This window comes from Heterocephalus glaber, unplaced genomic scaffold (assembly GCF_053883595.1).
Source record: "Heterocephalus glaber isolate CG9 unplaced genomic scaffold, H.glaber_assembly_v1.0 deba00001662, whole genome shotgun sequence".
NCBI lineage: Eukaryota > Metazoa > Chordata > Mammalia > Rodentia > Bathyergidae > Heterocephalus > Heterocephalus glaber.
Genome location: NW_028258403.1, coordinates 4253524 through 4279219, shown reverse-complemented (window position 1 = coordinate 4279219; position 25696 = coordinate 4253524). Strand labels below are relative to the sequence as shown.

General features: G+C 43.7%; 1 protein-coding gene across 3 annotated transcripts; it reads left to right on the top strand.

Annotated features, from left to right (window-relative positions):
* Window positions 1-1157: 1157 nt before the first annotated feature.
* CUNH14orf93 (chromosome unknown C14orf93 homolog) lies at window positions 1158-25241 on the top strand. 3 transcript variants are annotated; one of them, XM_004864187.3, is made up of 7 exons: window positions 1158-1236; window positions 14127-15131; window positions 17240-17491; window positions 22054-22115; window positions 22329-22432; window positions 23707-23819; window positions 24204-25241. In XM_004864187.3, exons 2-7 carry the CDS (start codon window positions 14538-14540, stop codon window positions 24654-24656), a joined length of 1578 nt encoding a protein of 525 aa, XP_004864244.1. In that variant the 5' UTR covers window positions 1158-1236; window positions 14127-14537; the 3' UTR covers window positions 24657-25241. The 3 variants fall into 3 exon arrangements, with proteins under 3 accessions (XP_004864244.1, XP_004864243.1, XP_004864245.1); XM_004864186.3 differs by having other exon boundaries at window positions 17171-17491; XM_004864188.4 differs by lacking the exons at window positions 1158-1236; window positions 14127-15131 and adding an exon at window positions 16205-16682 and having other exon boundaries at window positions 17171-17491.
* Window positions 25242-25696: the final 455 nt, after the last annotated feature.

Sequence of the window (25696 nt, the reverse complement as noted above, 5' to 3'; positions counted from 1 at the left end):
GGCCCTGGATTCAATTATCAGTAGAGTACTGCAAAAGAAATAATTCCTAATCTCAAAGAGTTTCTCAGCCTGAATTTACTAAAATATTCGAAGGAAGCCGGGTGTGGGAGCTCATACCTGTAATCCTAGCACTGGGAGATTGAGGCAGGAGAATCTCAATTTCAAGCTCAGCCTGGGCAATTTATTTATTTAGCAAGTCCTGTCTCAAAAACAAAACATTTTGCTGGGGATGTAGCTTAAGGCAAAGGCCCTGGGTTCAAATACATCTGTATAATTTTTTTTCCCCCTCAATCGGAGTAGAGTGCAGTGCGGGTAACTTGAGTAAGCAGCACGAAGTCCACACTGCTAAGGAGCAGAAGAGGAAGTGGTCTGTGTCTACTGAACTAGTGAAGAATGGATACAAACTGACAAGTGGGAGCAGAGGAGTCAGGCACCGTTCTAGGCAGACACAAACCACTCTGAGCAAAGGAGTAATACGAAGTGAAAAGGTGAGGGAGGTGGGAAGGAAGGACAAATAGCTAAGATGTGATCAGATTCTGGGTGATTTTTAAAAACCTAGGTATACGCTACTACTGATCTTCATGCAGGAAGTAAAGGAGAGCCATTTTAGTCTGAGGAAGTGGTCTTAGCCAAGTAAGGAAAAACTGGGGGCTCAGCCTGTGGCCAAACAACCCCCAAAGTGTAACCGTACTTTGTCTTTCACCTGGACATGGTCACCTACGTGCCTGTTCGTGGAAAGGTGGGGTGTTAGGCAGCAAGAGGGCCCAGAGACCCACCTGGAAGCCAGGCGCAGCGCACGACGCGGGGTTTAACCCCGTCACTGTGTTACTGTTCAGAAGTTATGGAAACCAAGTTCACAAAGTGTCAGAAGGAGCTCCCTTACCAACTACAGCATCGTGCTGGTGCCAGGCCTTGTTTCACTGGGTAAACAAGATGGGAAGGGGAGAGTGGTGGGTGAGAAAGTGAAAGGAAGCGGCAGAGGCGAGGAAGACCCCGGGCGCGCGCGGGGGAGGGGGGTACTGCGGCCAGGCCGCGCGGGTCGGGGGTCGGGCGGCCCTCAGGGGCTCCCCGGGGCCGGCGCCTCGGGCGCGGCGCGTGTGCTCGCGGGCGGGGCGCCCCGCGGCCGCCGGCGGCCAATCGGGGCAGCCGTCCGGGGAGGGGCGGGGCTTGCAGGCTCGGGCGCCCCGAGTCCTCCTTTTGCACACACACGAATACAAAGAGCCATACGACCTTCGGGTATCCTTTTTCCATTTTTTTCCCCTACTTAATCTTGTGTGTGTTTTCAAATTTTTTAAAAATAGAGATCTGTGGCAGTGCTGGGGTGAGGAAACTGTTGCTAAGGGGAATTTGCTCTTTTCCCCATTTCTTTTTCTGTCTCTCTTCCTCTTTCTTTTTCCTGGTCAAGGTTTTAAATATACCAAGAAGTTGAGAAGCGGGATGGCCGTGTACAACTGTTTCCAGCCAAATTTCTAGAGATTTTTTTTTTTTCCTTTTTGCTATCACATTTTAAGAACTGGTAAATTTTTGTGGTTGAGGGATTTAAAATTTTAGCCACTTGGGAAGTATAGATTTATTTTTTTAAGTGGGCTGAAGGGATAATGTAAATTCCTGCCACGGGCAACATCGAAGGAAGCAGAAAGAGATTTGAGATTTGAGGCTCTCTCACAAAGCCCTTTGGCATGCATTTTACACACCCTTCCCCAGGACCAAAACCAAGTGGCTTGGACATGGCAATTGTCCAAGGCCAATAGATTTAAAATATTGGGATATTGTAATTGGGACACTTATTTCCCCGGGGAGAGGATGGTGTGTCTTGCACATACATTTTCATGAGGACATTTCTGTGTGTGTGTGTGTGTGTGTGTGTGTGTATTTCTTAAAGCAAATGATTTCATAAATACTGGGGTTTATTCTTTGTGTATATGTACAGTATGTGTATATGTGCCATATCAGATTTTATTTTCAAAAGTGATTGCCTTTGGTTTTATGTGTGCAAAATAGACCTTAGAATGTGAACTTTTTCTGTTGTGCTCCCAAATGTGACCAAAACAGGATTTCGTGTGCAAAGAAAGCTAAGAGGAAATCCTAAAGTTTAACCTACTTATTGACTTTCATTCTATGTGCATTTACAGTATTTTTCTGCTCCTCTTTTAAAGGATCAGATTAGTGAATAATTAAATTGCCAGAGTGTATACTCCATGTTGCAAATGAAGGTAGGCAATTTATTGAATCTGTAGTTCAAAGATGCCTTTAGTGATTGTTTTGCCTAAGTGGTTTTGCTTTTTATTGTCTCACGTTCTTAAATGTACAGCTGTGTATATTTTGGCCTTTATGTATGGTTTGGTTGTTGTGTTCCGAACGGAAGTTCTCTCTTGGCTTTTTGACAAAATAGTCATTTATTGGTTGGGATTTGTTTGAAAAGCTCCACAGTTGGTAAAATATCAGGAAAAATTCAGTCAAGTCCACTCTCAAAAACTGTTCACAGTGGTGTTGATGGGGGCCAAGAGGAGGCAAAGGCAGATAATAGGGATAAGGAATGCATTTTGTTATCATGTTGGATTTTTGGAATGAAAATCCTCTCTTGGTCTAAGTCTCAGTGACAAGTGAATTAGAGGACAACAGGCTCAGAGCAGAGCCTCCTGCTGTAGAAGGCCTACTGTCACTTCCTGCTTTTATAGAACCAGACATCTCATTAGCAGTCATACAGACAGTATCTGTACTCAAATCTGTATTTACAGATTGGAATGAAAGCACAGAAATATATGGGGTGATGAGGGAGAAACTGGAATGTCACAAGTGTAGTAGCAAGCAGGTGATTAAAAGAATCTACTTCATTACAAAACCTCTGTGTGATAATCATATATTCCCATCCTTCAGCTGTGTCCTCCATTTCAAGCAGTATTTAAGACACCTAAGTAACAACTGCAATAAAAATGTGTATAAGGTCGTGAATTCATTATAAGGAAAATGACCCTGTGTGGGGTCCCCGGGTTTCTAACAGTATATTTTTATCCCCTAACAATGTGAGTTAGATCAGCGTTTAATAAATGCTGGCTCGAATGTGGATCATTCCACAAGTTAAGACCTGCGTTGCTTTCCAAATCTTCGCAGATGCTGACTTTTGTTACCTCAGCAGTGATGGGAATTCTTAATGAGGTTTTGCTCTAACTCTCCGAATATACTACAGGTTACCACGTACACTTTTTAGCTTCTCAGAAAAGGGAGAGGTACACTTCCTAGGCTACTCAATTTCGGTATCTTGGGACCTATGCTCATATGCAACGTAGTTGCTTTGAATTTCTTTGTAAGAAAGAGAATTCCTCATGCAAATACATCGTTGGCTTGGCTTTAACAAAGAAAAGCAAATATACGCTGAGTTGATTTCTTTTCTTTCTTTCTGGGAATGCGAGGGTCCCCCAAAGATGAAAACTTTGACTAAGAGGAACTGCTGTTTTGCAAGCGTTACCTGAAAACCTGTAACCAAGGCCAGCTGGAACTAAAAATCAACCACCATCAAGCGTATGAAACCGATCTGAGGTCACTGTACTTATAATCGTGTACACATAGCTTTGTGAAGAGCAAAGAACAAAAGCAAGTAAACAAAAAAGCCAAAGATGGCGTCTGACGGCCTTGAAAAAGCCTCGCACTCTTGTCCCTCCCTGAGAAGGCCCCTCCCCTCCCTGTCTCGTTGAGTGACTGGTAATGTTTGCCAATAGCAACCCTGCTTATGCTCACACACACGCCCATCGCCCAACCACCAATCATTGAGAGCCAGAAGGCAAGCGGGGCGGTGCTTTTCTGCGTGCGCGCGCTGTGGCTGAGTACACGAGCCGGAGCAACTGACTCAGCCACCACCCGGGTCTTGTTGAGTCAGCGGGCGTGGGGCTTCGAGGCACCTGTGGTGGAACACCCGTGGGGCTGCTAGAGTGGGACCCCGCGGCGAGCGTCCGCCCCTGCCCAGGACCTCAGCTTTCCTAGCCACATAATTACCCACGTTGACCCAGCAAGATCCCCTACCGCGCCTCGACCTCTGGGCTCTCCACCGCCCGCCGGGGACTGTCCCCTGGTCCGGCGCACAGTGGCGGGGCTCCCGGTCCCTGCGCCTGACGACTGCTCGGCGTCGCTGCGCTCTCTGCCTGTAGCCAAATCACACTGCCTGTCGGGAATGGTTCTGTTGTCCCTGGCGCCCACCTTGTCATCTTTGACTAATATTTAATCGACTAACATTTACCGAGGACTTGCTGGGCGCGTGATAGGGTTCTAGGAGCTAACTTTCCATTTTTCAGTTTCTCCAGAAAAGCAGTAAGTGCTCTTTTATGTCAGGCACATTTATATGAAAATCTGAAAGTGGAAATTATGGTCTTACCAAGTTGCACTTTAGCAAATGTAAATAAAAAAGGATTGTGCTTATGCTAAGTTAAAAACTCATCCCCTGATCTGCCAATAAACATGTAATTTGGGGATTACATGGAATCATTGTTTAAAGCCCTTCTGCCCTCTGGGTCTGCAATTCTGTTTTGTACACCTAACGATGAGGGGTTTTTTTGTTGTTTTTTGCAAATCATTAGATGGGTCAGTCTTTCAGAATGTAAGGAAATTGTATTTTATGGTACCTGATTACCTGCTCATGTGTGATAGGATCTCATTTCTGATAGAAAAATAGGTTTTGAGAGGATCTTCAAACAGGTGAGCCATTTTGCACCTTGATGTGGAGGAGCAGAGTTGACCAACCAGGAGGAGCTTTAAGTGGCCATTTTTCCTTTTTTATTTCTTAAAATGAAGATTATGATATGAATTGCCAGGCTTTCTGTAATCACGTTTAAGAAAGTCCGTTTCTAGCCTGACCCTGAGCAAGCCAAAGGCCCATTATAAGAGCATATATCATTCTGAGGGATACTGTATCACACACATCTATTAAGTAGTGAGAAAACTTATTTTTCATAGTTTGGAGGTGAACTCAGTCAAGCAGAAAATTCAAACTCAGAATGGGGAGAAAGCAAGCAAGGGTACTGGCAAGAGTATGATATATTCAGTCCCAACAAAAATACATGTGACTCAGGAGAGAGGGATGTTTAAGATTATGAACAGTCTCAGTGGATAACTAGGTTGATATATAGTACCTGCAATATAAAGAACATTTGAGAAGTTTGTAATGGTTTTCATTTGAAATATTTAGACTGCTGAAAGTTTTAAATTTTTAGAAGCATAGGTTTTGATGTTTAAAACTTGAGGGAGAAAATCCCTTTACCTTTGTTTAAAAGTTATTAAACGTTAGTGCTAATTGGACTTGTGCAGTATTAACAGCTATATTACACAGTAAATGTGGGGTGAAGTCCACTTAGAAAATGTTAAACTGCTTTTCCAGACATTGTTTTAGCATATTTTCAGTTAGTGTGTGTATGTTAATGTATAATTGATAGAACAAAGTTACGTTTTTAAAACTGCTACTGGTATAAATATTTACCCTTTCCTCAGATTGTGTAGGTTTTGTGCATAGTTTTTACAAATCTTGAATTTACCAGACCGTCTTTGCACTGTGGGTTTTGTAGAAGTCCAGCATTTTTGTGTGTGTGTGTGTGGTTTTTTTTGGTACCGGGGCAACTTGCTCTTTCGAGGCAGGCGCTGGAACCGCTGAGCTAAATCCCTGGCCCGAGAAGACCAACATTTTTATGGCGATAAAGTGTTACTTCTTTTTTGGTACTGGGGATTGAACTTGGGTCCTTGTGCTTTCGAGGCAGGTGGCAGAACCACTGAGCTAAATCCCCAGCCCAAAGTGTTACTTCTTAAAAAAAAAAAAAAAAAAAAAAAAAAAAGATTATGAATAGTCTCACCCTGAACTGTCTAAAGGAGATGTTTTCTTTTTTATCTAAGTATTTATGAAACATCAAAATTATCAAGAAGTACATTTTCTAGGCTAATTTCACATGTATTAAAATTAGACCCAGCTGGGGATTTAGCTCAGTGTTTCCGCCGCCTGCCTTGCAAACGCAAGGACCCAAGTTCGATCCCTGGTACCAAAAAAAAAAAAAAATGAAAAGACAGAATTTTTAAAATTAAAAATGTATTACAGTAAATGTATTACATTAGTCCCCCACATGAAAAGAAGAATTTAAATTGGGTGAGGTGACCCATACCTGTAATCAGATACTTGGGAACCTGAGGCTGGAAGATCAAAAGTTCAAGGACTACCTGGGCAATTTAGCAAGATGCTGTCCCAAAATAAAACAGAAAGGCTAGATGCAGCTCAGTGGGAGCATGTGAGAGGCCTTGGGTTCAGTTCCCAGGAGAGAGAGAGAGAATTTTAACAGGTTTTTTTTTTTTGTACCGGTTATCAAACTCAGGACCTTGCCCTTGCCAGGTGCTGTGCCACTGAGCTAAATTTCCAGCCCTTTAACAGGTTTTTTTTTGTTTGTTTTTTTGATACTGGAGATCGAACTCAGGACCTCGTGATTTTGAGGCAGGCAGCGAAACCACTGAGCTAAATCCACGGCCCCCTCTCTCTCTTTTTTTTTTTTTCTTCAAGCTTCTCTTTTAATGAAACTCTTGGATTGGCTTGAAGTGCTGCACTTGGCTTTTGTGTCTCACAGGACACTTATGATTGGAGAGCTCATTCGCTACCTTAGTTTCAGTGCTAATTCTGGGGAAAGCTTCAAATCTCCGTTCCAACTCTGACCTTCCTCTCGTTATTGTTTTTTAGATCTACTCATTTGTTTTATTTGTTTCTTTCTCAGTTGTTTTTAGGACATTATACTTAAAGATGTTGCCATCAGTGGGAATTATTTTTTTCCTTAAATTCTTTTATTGGTACATTTTAGGTATACAGTTTGTTTACATTTATCATTGGGTGTTTGTACCTGTACATGATGTATCTTGGTTCTTATTTTTTCCCCATTAGCTGTGCACCCCTCACCCTCTCCACCCTTCCCTATTTACATAGATTTCGTTTCCATTTTTTTTTCTTTTCTCATAATTTTTCCTTTCCCTTCTTTCCTTTCCCCTTCCCCTCCCACCACCCCTACACCTTTGGACCTTTTTTCCTATTTAAAATTATCAACTATTCATTTTAATCATTTTAATCCTTATTTACACTTTCATTTTCTCACACTAGAGAAACTATTCGGTATTTACACATGTGTGTTCTATTTATTTCACTTAAGAGTATGGCCTCAATATTCATCCATTTAGCTATAAATGACTCTAGTTTCTTGTTCTTTATGGCTGAGTAATACTCCATTTTATAAAAAAAAACACATCTTCTTTATCCAGTTTCCAGTTGATGGGCACTTGGGCTGTTTCCAAGCTTTAGCTATTACAAACTGTGCCACTGTAAACATAGGTACACATATATCTCAGTGGTAAGATTCTTTTAATTCTTTGGGGAAGATCCCCAGCAGGGAAATAGCTGGGTCAAATGGGACCTTGAGTCCTAGTTCTTTGAGGTGTCTCCATACTGATTTCCACAGTGGTTGCACCAGTCTGCACTCCCACCAAAAATGGGGAAGGGTTCCTTTTTCCCCACACCCCCACCAGCATTTGTTATTGGTTGATTTCTTAATAGCAGCCATTCTTTCTGGGGTGAGGTGGAATCTCAGTGTTGTTTACATCGGCATCTCTCGAATGACCAGTGATGTTGAACATTTTTTCATATATTTATTTGCTGTTTTTACTTCTTTTTCTGAAAAATGTCTGTTCATTTCAATGCCCATTTTTGAATTGAGCCTTTGAATTTGGGGGGGGGGGTCTGATTTTTTTCAGTTCTTTATATATTCTATTTCTTTTTATTTTTTTGGTACCAGGGATTGAACTTGGGTCCTTGTGCTTACACAGCAGGCGGCAAAACCACTGAGCTAAATCCCCGGCCCTAGTTCTTTATATATTCTAGATAGTAGTCCTTTGTCTGAGGTACAGCTGCTAAAAATTTTTTTCCACATTGTAGGTTGTCTCTTAGTTCTGTTGGTGGTTTCTCTTGCAGTGCGGAAGCTTTTTAATAAGATGAGATGCCAGTTGTTGATTCCCAGTTGCCAGTTCCCGTGCTACTGAGGTTTTGTTCATAGTCTTTTCCTATGCCAATGTCTTCAGGAGTTTTACCTAACTTATCTTCCATCCAGTTTAGTGTTTCTGCTGTCTTAATATTTAGATCTTTAATCCCATCAGTGGAAATTTAACATGTTAAATAAACACATACTCTTCCTAAGGTACTAGGTCTGATCTCAACTGCCTCATTTCTGTTATTTTGTTAGTGGTACCGTCTTGTGTGTGACCCTCAGGCATATATATATATTTTTTTCATTTTTTTCCAATACATACAGTATCTTTTTTTTTTTGTATTGGGGATCAAACTCAGGTCCTTGCACTTGCACAGCAGGCAGCGAAACCACTGAGCTAAATCCCCAGCCCCAATCTTTTTATTTTTATTTTTTTGGTACCTGAGATTGAACTCAGGACCTTGTGCTTTCAAGGCAGGTGTTGGAACCACTGAGCTAAATCCCTGGCCCCATTTTTTTGCAATACAAGAGATTGAACCCAGAGCCTTCACAGTGAGCTACATCCTCAGCCCTTTTATATATTTTTTTCTTTGTTTTTGTTTGGTTTTTTGTTTTTTGTTTTTTGTTTTGGTACCGAGGATCAAACTCAGGACCTTGGGTGGTGCCACTGAGCTAAATCCCCATCCTGTTTGTTTTGATTTTGGCTTTTTTTTCTTGGTATGGGGGATTAAACTCAGGACCTTTCGCTTGCAATGCAGGTGCAGTGCCACTGAGCTAAATCCTCAACCCTGGTTTTCGCTTTTTGAGACAGGGTCTTGCCGAGGAGTTTAGGCTGGCCTCGAACTCAGAGTGCTTCTCCTGCCTCAGCCTTCTTAGTGCTGAGATTACAGGTATGCACCACCATACCCAGCTTATTTTTCATTTTTGAAACAGGGTCTTACTAAATCCCTAAATTTCCCAGGCTGGGCTCAAATTTGGGATCTTCTTGCCTCAGCCCTACAGAGTCCTGGGATTTCATGTGCCACCACTTCCGGCTTTATAATTTTGAAGATGTCATTAACGAATGTCTCTGTTCCCCAAATTTATTAACTAAAGGAATATCAGTTCTTCCTCCAGGATGTCAAACATTCATCTCCACAACCCCCTTCTCATTAACTCATTCATGGGTCACTTAAATCATCTCCTAATGTTTAACTGTTCCACTTAAGGTATCTAAGGCAGGGGTTGGCAAACTGTAACCCATAGCCTAATCCAGCCTGCCACCTGTTTTTGTATGGCCTCCCAGCTAGGAAAGGCTTTAACATTTAAGTGTTGTGACATTTCATTGGGTATAAATGAAGTTCCTTGGAACATAGCCATTGTTTACATATCGTCCGTGAAAGCTTTGGTGCCACAGTGGCAGAGTCCAGGAGTTGTGGCAGAAACCACTGGCCCACAAATTCTAAACTGTCCACTGTCTGATCTTTCTCAGTGCTTTGTGGCCCCTGTTCTGAGTCTCCTTAACCTGGTTTCAAGGCCCCCTGGCAACTCTCCTTACCACGATAGAGAGGCCCTGTGTTCTGACCTCTTGCATGTACCCTGTTAAATCCTGTAATATGTTTTCTCTATAGAATGTCCCACCAGCTTGTAGTTCATCCTATACACTGCTCAAGGTGATTGAAGGTTTTGCTTTGATAAAAACTTGTTCTCAGATGATTTCATTCTATTAATCTTTTCATTATTTTGAACTTATTCCTCAGGAGTTTTCAGTCTATACTATATTTTTAGGCACTTGTATATTTTGCTTTGTTTTTGTTTGTATTTGACACAGGGTCTTGCTATGTAGCTTAGCCTGGCCTTGAACTTGTGGCAAGCCTCCTGCCTCAGCCTCCTGAGGGCTGGCACTATAGATGTGTGCCGCCACTGCCGGCTGGATTGTCCTTTAGCATTACCCTATGTACAGAGGATATTTGGAAACACCATTTTTTCCCTTTTGCATTTGCTTGTCTGCTCTAATGGGGGATATATACAGCTAATGATATTAGTATTTTGTTTTATTTGTAATCATTTATCTAGCAGTTAAGTTGTTATGTGCTTAGTAAATATAATGTGAAATATTCCTTTATTTCTGGCTGACCCCAATTTCTTTCTATGTCTTAGACTTTAGGTGGAAGACTATAGCAGGAAGCAGGGAAATTAAGTCAGCTATGGTGTCCATGGAAACCAAAAGAGTCATTTGAATGCACATTGTGCTACACTGCACTGTACCAGGTTTTTATAGACAAGTTAATTCAAGAAAACAGCTATTTTCTAACTTATTTTTACATGTTTAATTGGATAGCATGAAAACAACTATTTAATGCCCTTAATGTGACATTTTTAATTTTTTAAAATTTTTATTTTATTCTGACTTTTTTTATTTTTTTAATTTTTTAAATTAAAAAAAAATTTTTTTTGGTACCAGGGATTGAACTTGGGACCTTATGTGACATTTTTTTAAATGGACATAATATAGCAATACAAAAGTAGGAAAGAAATTGAGAAACAAAGTGAACTCACAAAAGGAAAATATATTTAACATTAAAGACCAGGAGACTTAAGTATTATCCTTAGTCTAAGGCCAGGTCATGATAGTAAGTAAATTAGAAATAGTTTTCTTTTTTTTTTTGGTACCGGAGATTGAACTCGGGACCTTGTGCTTTCCAGGCAGGCACTGGAACCACTAAGCTAAATCTCCAACCCAGGAATAGTTTTCTTAATTACCTTTCTAATTTGGATTATGGAAAGTTTTGTACCTATAAATGAAGCTTTGTAAACTTGAATCTGTTGTTTCTTAGAAATTCAGTGTTAAATTCAGAGGTAAATTTCTTGAAATTCTGTTTCAAGGCATTGCATCTTGTTCAAGGTTAGGGAATCAGGATGTGCGTCAGTGTGAGGACACACTTGTAGGGTTAATCATAAATCATCCAGCTGCCATTTGTGGAGTACTGACCACGTGCCAGCATGCTGCAGGTGCCTTATGTAGTACATTAGGGACCAGCTTTACAAAAACACTCAAAGCAGGCAGGGATAGGAAAACTGGGCCTCAGGATAGTGAAATGATCTGCTCAAGTTCACATGGCTCATAGTGAAGCAGATTAAGAAGCTTCCTTTTTTTTCTTTCTCTCTTTTTCTCTTTCTTTCTTTTTTCTTCCTCTTTCTTTCTTTGTGGTACTAGAGATTAAACCCAAGTCTTTGCACTAAGCTGCATTTCCAGTCCTTCTATTATTATTATTTTAGTTTTTCTGATGGGGCCTCATTGTATAGTTCAGGCTGGCCTTGAACTCAGTTTTTATTTTTTATGTTGAGACACACTGTTGCTAAATTGCCCAGGCTGTCCTCCAACTTGTGATACTCCTGCTTTACCATCCTAGAATGCTATTGCTTTGCCTCTTTTTTTAAAAATCCCCAGTTTAGTGCTATTTCAGAAGATGACTGAGCTGGGCAGGTGTGGTGGTGCATGGGGTAACCCGAGCACTTAGGAGCCTGAGGCAGGAGGATTGCTGTGAGTTTGAAGCCAGCCTGTGGCTGGGGATTTAGCTCAGTGGTTCTGCTGCCTGCCCCGGAAGTGCAAGGACCCGAGTTCAATCCCCGGTACCAAAAAAACCCCCAAAACTGAAGCCAGCCTGTGCTGCATAGTGTTAAAGGCCAGCTGAACTACGCAGTGAGACCCTGTCTCAAAAACAACCAAAAAAAAAAGAAAAAGATGACAAAGGAAACCCCATTTAAGGAGAGGAGAAGGTCTTGAGGCGGGCATAATACTGTTAGTGGTGAAGGCCTCTTGCAAGAAGTTAAGTGCAAGAAAAGAGAACTAAGTATAGCAGTTGCCACTTTGATATCAGAAATGGAATGGACAGGGCTGGGGATTTAGCTCAGTGGTGCTACCACCTGCCTCGCAAGCAGAAGGACCTGAGTTCGATCCCCAGTGCCAAAAAAAAAACAACACCCAGAGAACTCAGCAGAAATGGAATGGACAACCTACCAAGTGTCCCAACCTGATGGGTCTTAATTACTGACTATAAATACTGAACCCAGCTGGCAAGTGTTTGGGGCCGGGGAGGAACTCGGTGTAATATATGCCAAGGCCCTGGGTTTATCCCCAGCACTGCAAAACAAAAACAACCAAAAACCCAATAAACAACCCACAGCATATTTACACTATCATCTACTATCACTGACATAATTTTCTTTTTCTCACAGTATCCATGTTTAAGATTAAATTTTTTTTTTTTTCTTTTTAAGAAACATGAGAAGGATTTATTGAGGTAGATAGCAGAGTTCAGGTGCTCAGAGAAATGAGACACAATACAGTTGGAAACTGGGGGTCTTTTATGTGTTTTCGTAGGGGGAGTCTGGAATTAAGATTAAATTCTTTTTATAATATTGGTGTCAAAACAAAAGCAGGAGAGCCGGGGATTTAGCTCAGTGGTTTTGCTGCCTGCTACACAAGCGCAAGGACCTGAGTTCGATCCCCAGTACCAAAAAAAAACAAAAGCAAGAAACAAATCTGCAAGAGAAGTGTAGGCCCTTATTTAGGATGGAAAAGGATACATTACATAAATGATCCATCCATAAATCGACATAGAATTGCTTAGTGCTTTCCTTTAACCTTTAGTTTTAATTTGGTTTAACCTTTAGTTTCAGGTTTAGCTATGCCTTCCAGTGACTCTAATGACAGGAAAGCTGTAAATGGATTTGAGTTAAGTTCTTGCAAGAAGTGAGTATCTGGCATAGAAAAGCTGTTTCTTCAATATAAAGGGTGAAAAGAACAAATTAAAGACTATTCTTTAATAACCAAATGTAATTAAAAGGCATTGTCAGATTTATGTCTTAGTACCTCAGAGGCATTGGTATTGCCTGTTTCTGAAATGAGTTTGCTGATTCAAAATACATACATATTTATATATATATATTTTTCCCCTAACCTCCTTCTCTCCTTTTAATTTTGATGTTATGATATAATATACAGAATAAAATAGAAGTGTGTCTGTCAGGGATTTGTAAACACTCTTAAGGTTTTGTCAATTACGAAGCTTCAGACAGAGGATTCTTTTTTCTATAATCAAGTATCATTTAGAAAATGACCATATTTATTAAGTCTCTTGGACTATTCTCAGTGTTACAAATCAAAACCCCCACCACAATCCCTTTTTCTCTCCTGGAGTAGTTTAGTTGCTTAACTACAGTAATTCCAAAGAGAGGCAGCCTGTTCATCAGCGACATCCTACTTTCTGCTTGTCTAAGGGCCTGTGGGGGGACAGGCCACACTTGCTCCTTAGTTATTCCTGTGGAACCTTAGCTCTTCCCTTAAGGAGCAGAGTGGAGATGAGGGACCCAAGGAGTGATCTCCTTGGACTGCCGGCTGATGGACTCAAGATGGGAGGGGCTGGTGGCCCACATACAATTCAGGGAACAAAGTTATGATAGTGCTCTGGGTCACCCCAGGCCAAGTCCCTGATCCAGCTTTTCTTTCCCTATCCTCATCCCCAAAGCATTAGTGATATAATAGCGAAATGTTGGTGACATGTTGAGTTTTGTAGTGATTGATAAATTCTTTATTTGGGAAATTTACTCTGAATCCATGCATCCGTATGGAAATTATACAGAGAATAAAATAATGATTCTTTATGTCAACAAAGAGTGGTATCAGTTTTAAAAAGATACAAACAAGGGCTGGGGATTTAGCTCACTGGTTCCACTGCCTGCCTCGAAACCACAAGGACCCAAGTTCAATCCCCGGTACCAAAAAAGAAAAAAAGATAAAAACAAGAAAAAAATTATTTATTTATTTATTTATTTATTTTGGTACCCGGGATCGAACTTGGGACCTTGCAATTGCCAGGCAGGCAACAGAACCACTGAGCTAAATTCCTGGTCCCCCAATTTTTTTTAAAATGAAAGGATACAGCTTAGATTGAAAGTAGCAATAACTTCCTCTGACCTTGAAAAAGACATAACTTCTCTGGATATCTCAAGTGATGTTTCCTAGTGATGTTGTGTAGATGGGATAACCTACATGAAGTGTTCTAAAGTCCTTAAAACATTAAAATGCAGTGTTGTCATTACAGTAAAGGAGGAGGAAGAGACAGATCTTCATTTTCTTCCTTAATCTTATCTTTCCAGATTCTGGCAGGGCCTTCTGAGTGCCCTCTGTTTCTTAGGATGCAGTGGTGGGGGACTCCGTGCGTGGGTTCAGGAAGGATGCCTTCCACCCTCTGAAGCTGCCCTCCTCAGAAGTCCCCTGCTAGTAGGGAACGAGTGTGACACCCAGTGTGCTGTGCTAGGGGAGCACAGGATCTGCCAGTAGAAGGGGGCATCTCTCCCCACAGCCATGGGCTGTGTGCCCCTTCACGGCTGGCCCAGTCCTCCCTCACATAACCTATGGCCCGGAGCTGCAGCTCCTCTGACCATCCGCCATGGGAAAGCAAAGTGAATCTGAAGAGGCCAGTGCTTCAGCCTCTGGAAGTCCACTGACCTGAGGCCCTTTTGGAGCCGTCCAGGGTGTGAGCATAGTTGTCATTGAGCTCATCAGCCATGTCCTTCAGTGCCACCATTCTCTTCTCCCCTCCCAGTGGCAGTGAGGCCAGATGCTGCTGCTGTGCCTGTAAAAGTGAGCCGAGCGGGGCCAGCGCAGGCTCTCAGGGCAGGAACCCTCCTCCTGGCACCCCCATCACAGTGACTGGACATGGCCTGGCTGTTCAGAGTTCTGAGCAGCTCCTACATATTATCTACCAGCGCGTGGATAAGGCAGTGGGGCTGGCTGAGGCTGCTCTGGGTCTTGCCCGGGCCAACAATGAGCTGTTAAAGCGGCTCCAGGAGGAAGTGGGTGAACTAAGGCAAGGGAAAGTGTGTAACCCTGATGAAGATGGGGAGAGCCGGGCCCACAGTCCCCCAGCTGAGGAGCCTGGGCCCCTCAAGGAGAGTCCCGGAGAAGCCTGCAAGACTCTGTCTGCTGTGGAGGAGGAGTGTGACAGCGTGGGCAGCAGCGTGCAGGTGGTGATCGAGGAGCTGCTGGGGGCAGCCTCAGCCGTGGGGCCTGGGCCTCTGGGCTTCCCGACCCCTCAGAGAGACCTGAGGCTCCCAGGATGCACCCTGGCCCCCAGCGAGGGTCCCCCGCTGCTGCATCCTGTAAGTAGACAGCAATGCAGTTGCTCCTGGCCTTTCTTGCCCTTCTTTCTCTACGTTCATTCCATCTACAAGCCTTTCTTTTATTTGTGATAAAACAAGAGCACCAAGTTTCCTCTGTCTTCAGGGATGGGTGACACTCCCGTTTCCTTCCTGACCTGGCCTCTTGGGCAGGTGGCTTGGGGCCGGTGTGACGCTGGCGAACCCTTCCCTCCCTCGCAGTTGCTCCACGTGGCACCTTCTCCTCACAGCTGTCTTAGCTGCTGCACGGGCTCTGCCTCTCCTGGCGAGAATGCCTGCCGTGCACAGACGGCTCATTCATATTTTATCACGGGCCCTCTGCCTGCCAAGAAGAGTTGGGTATGGCGAGATGGGAATGGGGAGGGACAGGGGCAGAGAGAAGGAAAGGGAGAGGGAGAGGACTAGGGCAAGGGTAAAAAAAGGCAGGCATGGGGAGGGGAAGAGACACGGAGAAATGAGAGGAAAAGAACAAAAGAAAAAAGCGTAGAAGAAAAATGGGTCTTTGTGGAAAGAGGAGGATTTATATGGGAAAGATGAGGTAGGGGGGAAGGTGTAGCAAAAGAAATGGACGGCTGAAAGTGAATAATAAGAGGATGGCATGGAGGGAGGAAGAGCAAGCAAAGGAGGAAGCAAAGGAGGAGCAAGCGAGCATATTCAGTGAGCAGGAAAAGACATGGTACTATTTCAGTTTCTTTACTGCTCAAGGGCCGTATGAGCAGGAAAATCCTGGCTGAGTAGAGTAAGAACTGCAGAATGTCACACATGGAAGCATGAAAAGGAGATGGAGCAACTATAGAGATCATAGAGACAAAAATAACAGATGTGTCGCCACTTGGGAGCTGGCAGGAGGTCTGTCAGCTTTCCACCTCATTCTCCACTGCCCTCTCCCTCCTCCTTGGACAAGGCTTCCACGCTCAAGAAGGAGCACGGAGAAGAATACACAGGATGGGTGAGAGGGAGGAGACTCCCAGTCCATCTGCTGGGGCTGAGGAGTGAATGTAGACCCTCCCCTCTTCCCTCCAGTCTAATTGGCCACTGGCCATTGCTCGCCCAAAGGCACAGCTCGTGTGGTAATTGTCACTGCTGCTCACTCCCTCCGTGGGTCCCTGGTCAGGACTCTCAGTGGTTTGGGCTGGTGGGAAGAGGAACTGGAAGGCAGGAGTCAGGAGGTACCAGGCCAGGCAATGCCCTGAGCTGTGGGTTTGCTCAGGCAGGGAAGGCTTCCAAGCCGACAGGATGGAATTAGATTTCACAGCGCAGAAAGAAGCTCACAGGTCTATAAATCTCAGCCTCCTCCCCCGGTTCTTTCTGTGTGTGGTTTCCCCCCACTTTCACTGTTTTGTTTTCTTGGCTGGAGAAATCTCCCCTCCTGTCCTTCTCCCTCTCTGCCTTGCTCCCCGCTTCCTTTCCCCGCCCTGTGTGTCCTTGAGTGAGGGCACAGGCAATCAGCTCGATGTCAGGGCTGGGACAGCCCAATGTGACCAGGCCAGGATCAAGGTGAGGGCCCAGACTGCCCCTCAAAGGGAATGGAAGGTAGGTGAGGGGAATTCACCTGTGCCAGCCTCTCCAGGGATTCCTGACATTGTTTCCCTGCTTTTCTCTCATTTTCCTTTTGTTTCCCCTCCTTACTGTTGCTACTATTTAATTTTCTTGCTCCTTTCTTGTTTGATTTTCCTTTCTTGCCATCACTTCCTTCCCTAATCCCTTTTAGATAAAACACTTACCTTGCTACATTTCTTATACTCAAGAACAAGCCATAAAAGACTGCTCACAGATAGAGCATCAAAAACCTGCCTTGTCCTTGGAAGTAGCCCTATGGTAACAACCCTGTACAATATAGACAAAAACTATTTGCCCACTATCCCATAGGAATCCAGAGTAACAAGCCATTGAGCATCAAAGACTGCTTAGTTCCCCTCTTTTTTCCACTCTCTGTGCACTAGTCTTGCCCAAAGAATGGTGGTTGACTAGGTTCCCTTGTGCCTGGCTGGCTAATAGTCCATTCATTTTTCTATTCTTAGCTGGTGGATGATTATGTGGCCTGTGAGGGTGCAGTACAGCGAGTGCTTGTTCCTGCTTATGCCAAACAGCTTTCTCCAGCCACACAACTGGCTATCCAGCGGGCGTCCTCAGAGACAGGACCAGAGAATGGAGCCAAGCTGCCACCACCTCGTCCTGAGGACATGCTCAGTGCTGCTGCTGCGTTGGACAGTGCCTTGGAAGAGTCTGGCCCTGGGAGCACCGGGGACCTGAGACACTCCCTTGGGCTCACTGCTTCCCCGTGCAGGACTCGAGTGAGCGGGCAGAAGAACTCCAGGCGCAAGCGGGATCTGGTTCTCTCTGTAAGTGAGCTCTGTTTCTGCAGTCTGGAGAGAGAAGTGAATCGTGAAGGGTGGGTGGATTTTAAGCCTCCCATACAGAGTGAATGGTGTCCCAAATGTTACTGGAGTGAAAGAGACAAGGAGAGAGCATTCTGCAGCCCCGAGGATAGGTAGTACATTTTATATCAGTCAAACTTGTAGGCTCCTCTAGAAAAAATGATATCTTCCCTTTCATAAGAAGGGAATCACATTACATCTCCCAGTGTTCCATAATCTTGATGTTTTGGAAAACCTCTAAGGGATTGAGCAGATAATCACCAAACGGTTGCACTTTGGCCAGTGTGTTGGGTCAGCAGCAGGGGGCCCCTAGGGTGGGAAAGTCAGACTGTCGTATGGTGGCCCCACACCCCAAGGTGTAGGAGGCCTCTGTACACTCAGCTCAGTTATAGAGATTTGGATAATGTAGTCATTACAAGAGCTCTTGGCAGGAAAGGGACTGGCTTGGATTAAGTTATGCATGAAACCTTCTCAAGAGTGACTAAGAACATCCTGCTCCATTGGGAGCTCCCAGCCTGGCAACTGACCCAAACCTAGACATCTTCTAGGGGAATAGTTCTCAACTTGTGGCACTTTTGCCCCCAGGAAACATTGGGAACCCACTGGAGATATTTCCAGGGAGGGCAGAATACTACTGACATCTAGTGGGTAGAGGCCAGGTAATCTACTGACCATCCTACAATACCCTCCAGTGCCCATAGGTACCAGCTTACATCAGTAGTTCAGAGTTGGGAAACCTTCTCCTGGGATGACCACAGTCTTGGATCAATTGTGTGCCCCAGATCTTCTTTCTTATAACCATGGAGATGTTCTTTAGCCGTATATCTGTTGACTGTAATATGTTTCCACTCTCTGCATAATGACTGTGAAGTAATGAGAGTCCTGGTTGGGAGTGCATCTCCTCACTCACAGCCAGCCTAACTTCCATCCTACCATTGTAGCCCATTCCTTCTTGTTACAGTCTGAGGAAAGACTGAAAAGAGCTGATCATCATTTATGTATCATTGTGCTGCTTCTTTCTTTTTTTGTGAAAGATCTTATTCTGTACTTCCTTTCATATGATTTGTTTTTGCATCAGAGATTCTCTTTTCTCCTGGAAGACACCGTTCATTATCAGTATCAACTTGTTTCTAACCTTCATTTTGAATTTTGATTACGTTCAGGGACATCTTTTCAAGAACAGGGGTTGAGTTTAGTTTCTGTCACAGATCTATGGCCCAAGAGGCCCATTCCTGCTGCCAGTAATAGGAATGAAGGAATAAGCCTAGAAATGCATTTCAAGGGATTTCCTGAAACTTCATCATGTTTAAATCATAAATAAATATGTGATAATAATAATTTGTATAAAATCAGGACTTTCCATCATTTCCATTCCACTCCTGCCTGCCTCCAGAGAGAAGTCTAGTTTAGAGAATTGGCTTTTCTTTTTTCCTGTTACTGGGGATTGAACGGAAGACCTTGGACATGCTAGGCAGGTGCTGTACCACTGAGCCACACCTCCCAGCCCTGAGACTTGGCCTCTTCCTTCTCTTTGGAGAGTTCAGTGGATCTGGGGACCTTGTGGCAAGACAGCTGCTTGCTCATCATCCTCCCTATTATCATGCTTGAAAAGTATCTAGAGGGCCAGTTGGAATATTCCTGCCCGTCATAGAGCAAGGTTTAAAATATTCTTGTGCTAGGGGCTGGGGATTTAGCTCAGTGGCGCTGCACTTGCCTTGCAAGCACAATGTCCTGAGTTCAATCCCCGGTACAAAATAATATATATATATATACACACACACATACACACACACACACACACACACACACACACACACACACACACACATATATATATATATTTTCTTGTGCTAGACTGTAGGTTTGTAGGGGGAGCGGGGAGGAGGGTTAGTTTCAGTCTTTACTATTCAAATCTTTAGCTCTGGGAAGAAATCAGAGAGGCATCTCTTCCATCTGCTGGGGCTCCTGTGGATTGCTGGTAGGATCCTGTAAACCAGAAGGACCAAACCAGAACCCTTAAATCCTAGGAATGCTGCAGATCCCATACATCCCTTAAGGAAATGTATTTATTTTTAGCTCACTCAGGAGATAGAAGAGCCAGCAGCCTTTGCAGTCTTAACACTTATTGTCTAGAGTATTTTCCCTTTCCACTTCAAGCCTAGTTTGATTTTTATCACTTCATCTCTTCCAAACCACTTGAGTTAGAAGCTATGCAACTTCTTTTTTTCTTTTGTTGGGAAACTCTCCCAAATTCTTGCATTCATTTATTTTTTTGTGAGTCCTTGGACTTCTCAGAGGGTAAAGTAACTCAAATATAAAGCCAGTATAATTACAGTCCTTTTTATAGAGTGGAGACCTAGCTGTAAAGAACTAATAGTACTTTCCTCGGTAGTATGGGAACTCAACATGGAGGCAGGAAGATAAGTTGAGGATTACTGGATATAGAGCTGAACCCTTAGGTCAGGATGTGAATCTGAAAATATAATCAGAAAAAACAAAATTAAATTTAACAGAAGGAAATGTAAAATGCTGCATTAAAGATCAAAGTACAAGTTGCAGAATGAACCCTATGATATTGTAAATGGGCATGGGGTTGCTAAAAAAGGTAGCAGTCCCTAGGCATGGTGGCGCCTGTGTGCCTGTAACCCCAGCACACTGGGAAGCTGAGACAGAAGTATCCTGAGTTCAAGCACACCTGGGGTGGCTCAGCAACTTAGCAAAACCCTGTCTCAATATAAAAAATAAAAAGGGCTCTCTAGAAGATTTTAGAAGGCCCTGGGTTCGATCCCCAGTACTGTACTTAAAATAAAAAGAAGGGGGCTGAGGATTTAGCTCAGTGGCTCCGCACCTGCTGGCAAGTACAAGGTCCTAAATTCAATCCCTGGTAACGAAAAAAAAAAAAAAAAAAAGGAAAAAAAGGTGGCACTATCTTGGGTTTTATTCATAGAAGTTTAGAGTTCTACTCAGGGAAGTAATGCTCTCTCTGGCCAGACCTCATCTGATGAGTTAGATTCAGCTACAGGTGCCAGTTTATAAGAGAGACACAGGCAAAGCAGAGAGTCTCCTATTTCTGATGGTTGTATGGGAAAAATGGGAATCAGATTTTGGAGCGTGTAAGGCAAAAGTTTTAAACATTAAGCTGGGCAAGGCGGCACACATCTCTAGTCTCAGCATTTGGGAGGTTGAGGCAGGATAATTGCAAGTGCGAGGCCAGCATGGGTTCCATAGTGAGACCCTGTCTAAAAAACAAAACAAAGCAAATACCCTCAAGATGTTCAATAGAAAAACCTGATTCAAAAAACAGAAACATTCATTAGATGTGTATGAGCAAAACTGAAAGACGGCCTGCTTAATGACATGAAATGTAGCTGGTGGCAGAGCCCTCAACATGCTGTCCAATTCACATTCCTGTTACTTTAGATTTTTGTTTTCAGACCATGGTATGTGTACCTCAAGGACTGATGATAATGTGTGAAAGGATATATAAAGCCATAGCCAAAGCTGGGCATTTTCCTGGGTCATTAATTTTACTAGAAGATGGGCCGGGGATTTAGCTCAGTGGTTTCGTTGCCTGCTGCGCAAGTGCAAGGACCTGAGTTTGATCCCTGGTACCAAAAAAAAAAAAAAAATCTTAAATTTTACTAGAAGATTTCAGAAGACATTTTTATATTCAAAGAAATACAGATGTAATTTGAAGAAGGTTTTAAAATTTGGAAGAGTACAAGGTTTCAAGAAATGTTCATTTGTTGCCAGGCATGGTGGTATACTCCTGTAATCCCAACACGCTGTGGCAAGAGGATGTCAAATTTGAACCCAAAAGACTGGGTTGTAGCTCAGTGCTACTGCTTTGGGTACTGGAAAAAAAAGAGGAAGAAGCTGATTTGCAGTAGCCCTGGTATATGTTTGCTTGGTCCCTGCCATTAGGGGTATTTTGTGAAAATATTTGAGATCTACTGTTACAGTGATCACATTTCTTGGAAGTAAGGCCAGGGATGATTCTGGACTCTTGACCTAAATTAAATGAAAAGGAGGGCCGGGGATTTAGCTCAGTGGTTCTGGTGCCTGCCTTGCAAGTGCAAGGTCCCAAGTTCGATCCCCGGTACCAAAAAACAAACAAACAAAAAAATGAAAAGGATAAAAAAAAAATCTCCCATTAGCTAAGCTGTCTGGCTAAGAAAGGCATATAGAAAGATGGGATCTCGGCTGTGGAAAGGATTTAGGCAAAGAACCCCACAGGGACAATGCTTTTGGGGGTGGCAGCTGGTTGTTAAACCCAGGGCCTTCACATTGAGCTACATTACAGCCCTGTTTACTTTTTATTTTGAGACCCTGTCCAAAATAATACAAATTGTACAAATTATCCAGGCTGCGCTACAAGTCAGGATCCTCCAGCCTTCCCAAGTGCTGGGGTTAGAGGCCTGCGCCACCACACCTGGCTGGGACAATGCTTTTTTATCCTTGGGATCAGAGGGGAGTCTTCATTATATCCACTCCTGGCTTGATTCTGATTTTTTTCCCCCCTCTAGAAATTGGTCCACAATGTGCATAACCACATCACCAATGAGAAGAGATTCAATGGGTCTGAAAGGTATGGTTCCTTGTTAAAAAGCTCCCCGGGTATTTTGCTAAGAAGGAAACAGGGAAGAAGCTCCAGTACAGCAAAGCTGAGGCCTGACTCTCACCAGTGCCTCTAGTATCTGCTCTTAGATGGAGGAGGTTTTGCCACAGAGCTGCTCAGTGCTAGGTGTTTCTATCTGGCTCCTGAGAGCTGATTGCCTTATCTATTCTGCCCACTGTGTAGCATCAAGTCCTCTTGGAATATTTCAGTTGTGAAGTTCCTTCTGGAAAAGCTCAAGCAGGAGCTGGTGACCAGTCCCCACAATTACACTGACAAGGAGCTGAAAGGTGAGCTGGCTGCATTCACCCTTTCTCCCCTCCCCTCCCGCTCCCTGCTTCTCTGAGGAGAGACAAAATGCAGATGGATGATGGTGCTGTGGAAAACAGTGCATTTAAAAACACTGCGGTTGTGGCACAAGAGCAAGGACCTGAGTTCGATCCCCCGTACCAAAAAAACCCCAAAAACGGGGGGTGGGGCGGATGGAGATTTGGCTCAGTAGCACCGAACCTGCCTCGAAATCACAAGGTCCTGAGTTCGATCCCTGGTACCAAAAAAAAAAAAACCACTGTGGGGTTTTGGGTTATTCTGTTCAACTACAATATAGTTAACAGGATTACCTCAAATTGCCTTTTTATTCCTCTCCTCAGTCTGAAATGAAAGTGAGGGAAGAAAAGGGCTAACACACCATATATTATGTTTATGTTTGGCCTGAATCTGAGGTCAGAACCCAGGCCTGCCCTTTTGTCCTTAAATATTAGGTCCTGGGTTTTCTTCCTTTGTTCACTTCTGTTTTTGTCCCTAACTTTGAAGTATTATGAAAATTCCGCTGAAAAGTACCAGAAATAGCCGTTGGCAGAGTGGTAATAGGGATAGATTTAATGTGGAAGCAGGTGCAGAAGCAATAGAGTTTTTTTTTTTTCAGTAGTACTAAGGATTGATCTCAAGAGTGTTCTACCACTGATCTACATGCTCAGTCCTTTTTAAAGTTTATTTTAGCCAGGCATAGTGTTTCACATCTGTAATCCCAGCACTTGGGAGGCTGAGACAGGAGGATCACCACAAGTTGGAGGCCAGCCTGGGCTACATAGTGAGTTCAAGACCAGCCTGAGAAAAATAAAATTATTTTAAATTGCTCTGGCTGGGCTCAAACTTATATACATAATGTTGTTATATACGTAATGTTGCTACCTCATTCTCGCAAGTAGCTGGGGATTACAGACCTGCACCATTGTGCCTGCCCGGCTAGAACTGTCTTTGTGCACTTGGAGATACTCAATGAAATTAGTGTTGGAGGGGGCACAGGGTGTTAACCTGAAGAGGACTGGACTAGTGAGATGCTGGTGGTTATGCCAAGGAAGCCCACTGTCTAGTGAGTCCAACCTCCCATTCAGCAGTGTGAGGGCAGAAGAAAGGGCTGCTCTAGAGGACCCTACTTCTTTTTTTTTTTTGGTTCTGGGGATCAAACTTGGGACCTTTTGGTTTCGAGGCAGGCGCCGGAACCACTGAGCTAAATCCCCGGCCCGAGCACCCTACTTCTTGCTCTCTCCTTTCCCCTCCCCAGGAGCCTGTGTGGCTTACTTCCTCACCAAGAGGCGTGAATACCGAAACTCTCTGAACCCCTTTAAAGGTCTGAAAGAAAAAGAAGAAAAGAAACTTCGAAGTCGCAGGTACCGGGTAGGTTTCTAGGACTTTCTTTGAAGATGCTAAATCCTAATTTTTTATTTTTTATTTTTATTTTTTGGTGGTATTGTCCATTGAACCAAGGCCTCATGGAGGGTAGGCAAGTACTCTATCACTGAGTAACATCTCCAGCCTTTAAACTCTAAATCTTAACAAGCATAATGGGAACGGCCAGAGAAGATGGTATCTGAGAATAGGGTTGACCACCAGGAATGCAGGGAGATGGAGAAGAAGGGTGAGCCAATTCTAAGATACGACATGGGGACTAGGTTCCCTTAGGTACTGATTTTACTCTGCCCTTCTTCCCCACCTAAATCCTTTCCTCAATTTAATCAAGTCTGTTTTTCTTTCTATTCTTTGTCCTGGGCTCCTTCTTAGCTTTTTGCCAACCGATCCAGTATCATGAGGCATTTTGGACCTGAGGATCAATGCCTATGGAAAGATGTGACCGAAGAGCTGATGTCAGATGAAGAGGACAGTCTGAATGAGCCGGGGGTCTGGGTAGCCCGGCCTCCCCGTTTCCGGGCACAGCGCCTCACAGAGCTCTGCTACCACCTGGATGCTAACTCAAAACATGGCACCAAAGCCAACCGTGTGTATGGGCCTCCCTCAGACAGACTGCCTTCTGCTGAGGTCCAGCTCCTTCCACCAGAACTTTACAATCCTAATTTCCAAGAAGAAGAGGAAGAAGAAGAAGAAGACGAAGAAGAAGAAGAAGAAGAGGGAGGCAACGAGAATGGATCTGTCTCCCCATCTTTTGACCAGTCCCACAAAACCTGCTGTCCTGACTTGAACTCATTCATTGAAATCAAGGTGGAAAAGGATGAGTGAAGTCTGTCAGCAAGAATAACTGGTTTCTGCCACTTCTGTGTCCCAGAAATGGGCAGCCAGCCACAGGGCTTCTCAAAATAAGATGCCCTCTGCAGTCTGAGAAAGCAGATTTGCCTCTGTTCTTAACACAGTCTCTGGTGGGCTAAAAGAACTTCTTTGGAAGGAGGGAAACTCCCCACTGGAAATGGCAAGCCAGAAAATGCTTATTCCGAAGTATAAACGGTGCCTCGGAGGAGCCTGGGATGAGAAAAGGAAGATGGGACTAAGAAGCGTGAGGCCTTCCTGGCACATGCCCGGGTCTCTGAGTTGGACCCCTGTTCTCCCACCCCTTTCACCCAAAGCTCTGGGGAAGCAGCCTTGGTTGCAGCTTTTGCTTCACTGGACTTGCGGGTCTTGGGCTGCAGTGGAAGAACAGGACTAGCCCTGCATCATACTGCCACCTGGTGGGCAGTTTCATCCACGGACGTGACTCCGGGATCTAGATATAATAGCTGTTGTTTATTGAATGGTATAAGGGAGATTTTATTATTCTCATCTTACAGATGAGGAAATTAAAGAATAAAGCATTCCCATGTTTCACTGGCAGTTTTTCTTCTGCTTTATGGCTATTTTTCAGTCCTGTCACCCAAGCTGTATTTTGGGGAAGGGGTATGCATACACACATACACTTTGAATGGGTTGAGAAAATGGCTTTATACTCATTCAGTCAGTCATACAACAAATATTAATTGCTTACTAGAAGTGAGGTACTATAAGGTTAGATAGTCAGGTTTTATTGTGTAGTCAGGAAGTCAGGCACTTGAATAGGCAATGACATGAACTGTGACAAAGGTGTCCGAGGAGGGGTGGGTGCAGCATGCTCTGGCAGCTAGTCTACTACAGTCACAAAAGGCTTCTCACAGGAAATGATGTTTAAGCTGATGCCTGAAAAATGAGGATTTAACCAAGAGAAGGGAGGAAGCCAGGAAAGTGTTTCTAACAGGTATAGCAGGTACAAAGGTCCAGAGGCAAGAGACAGTACAGACAAGGTTTAATTTACT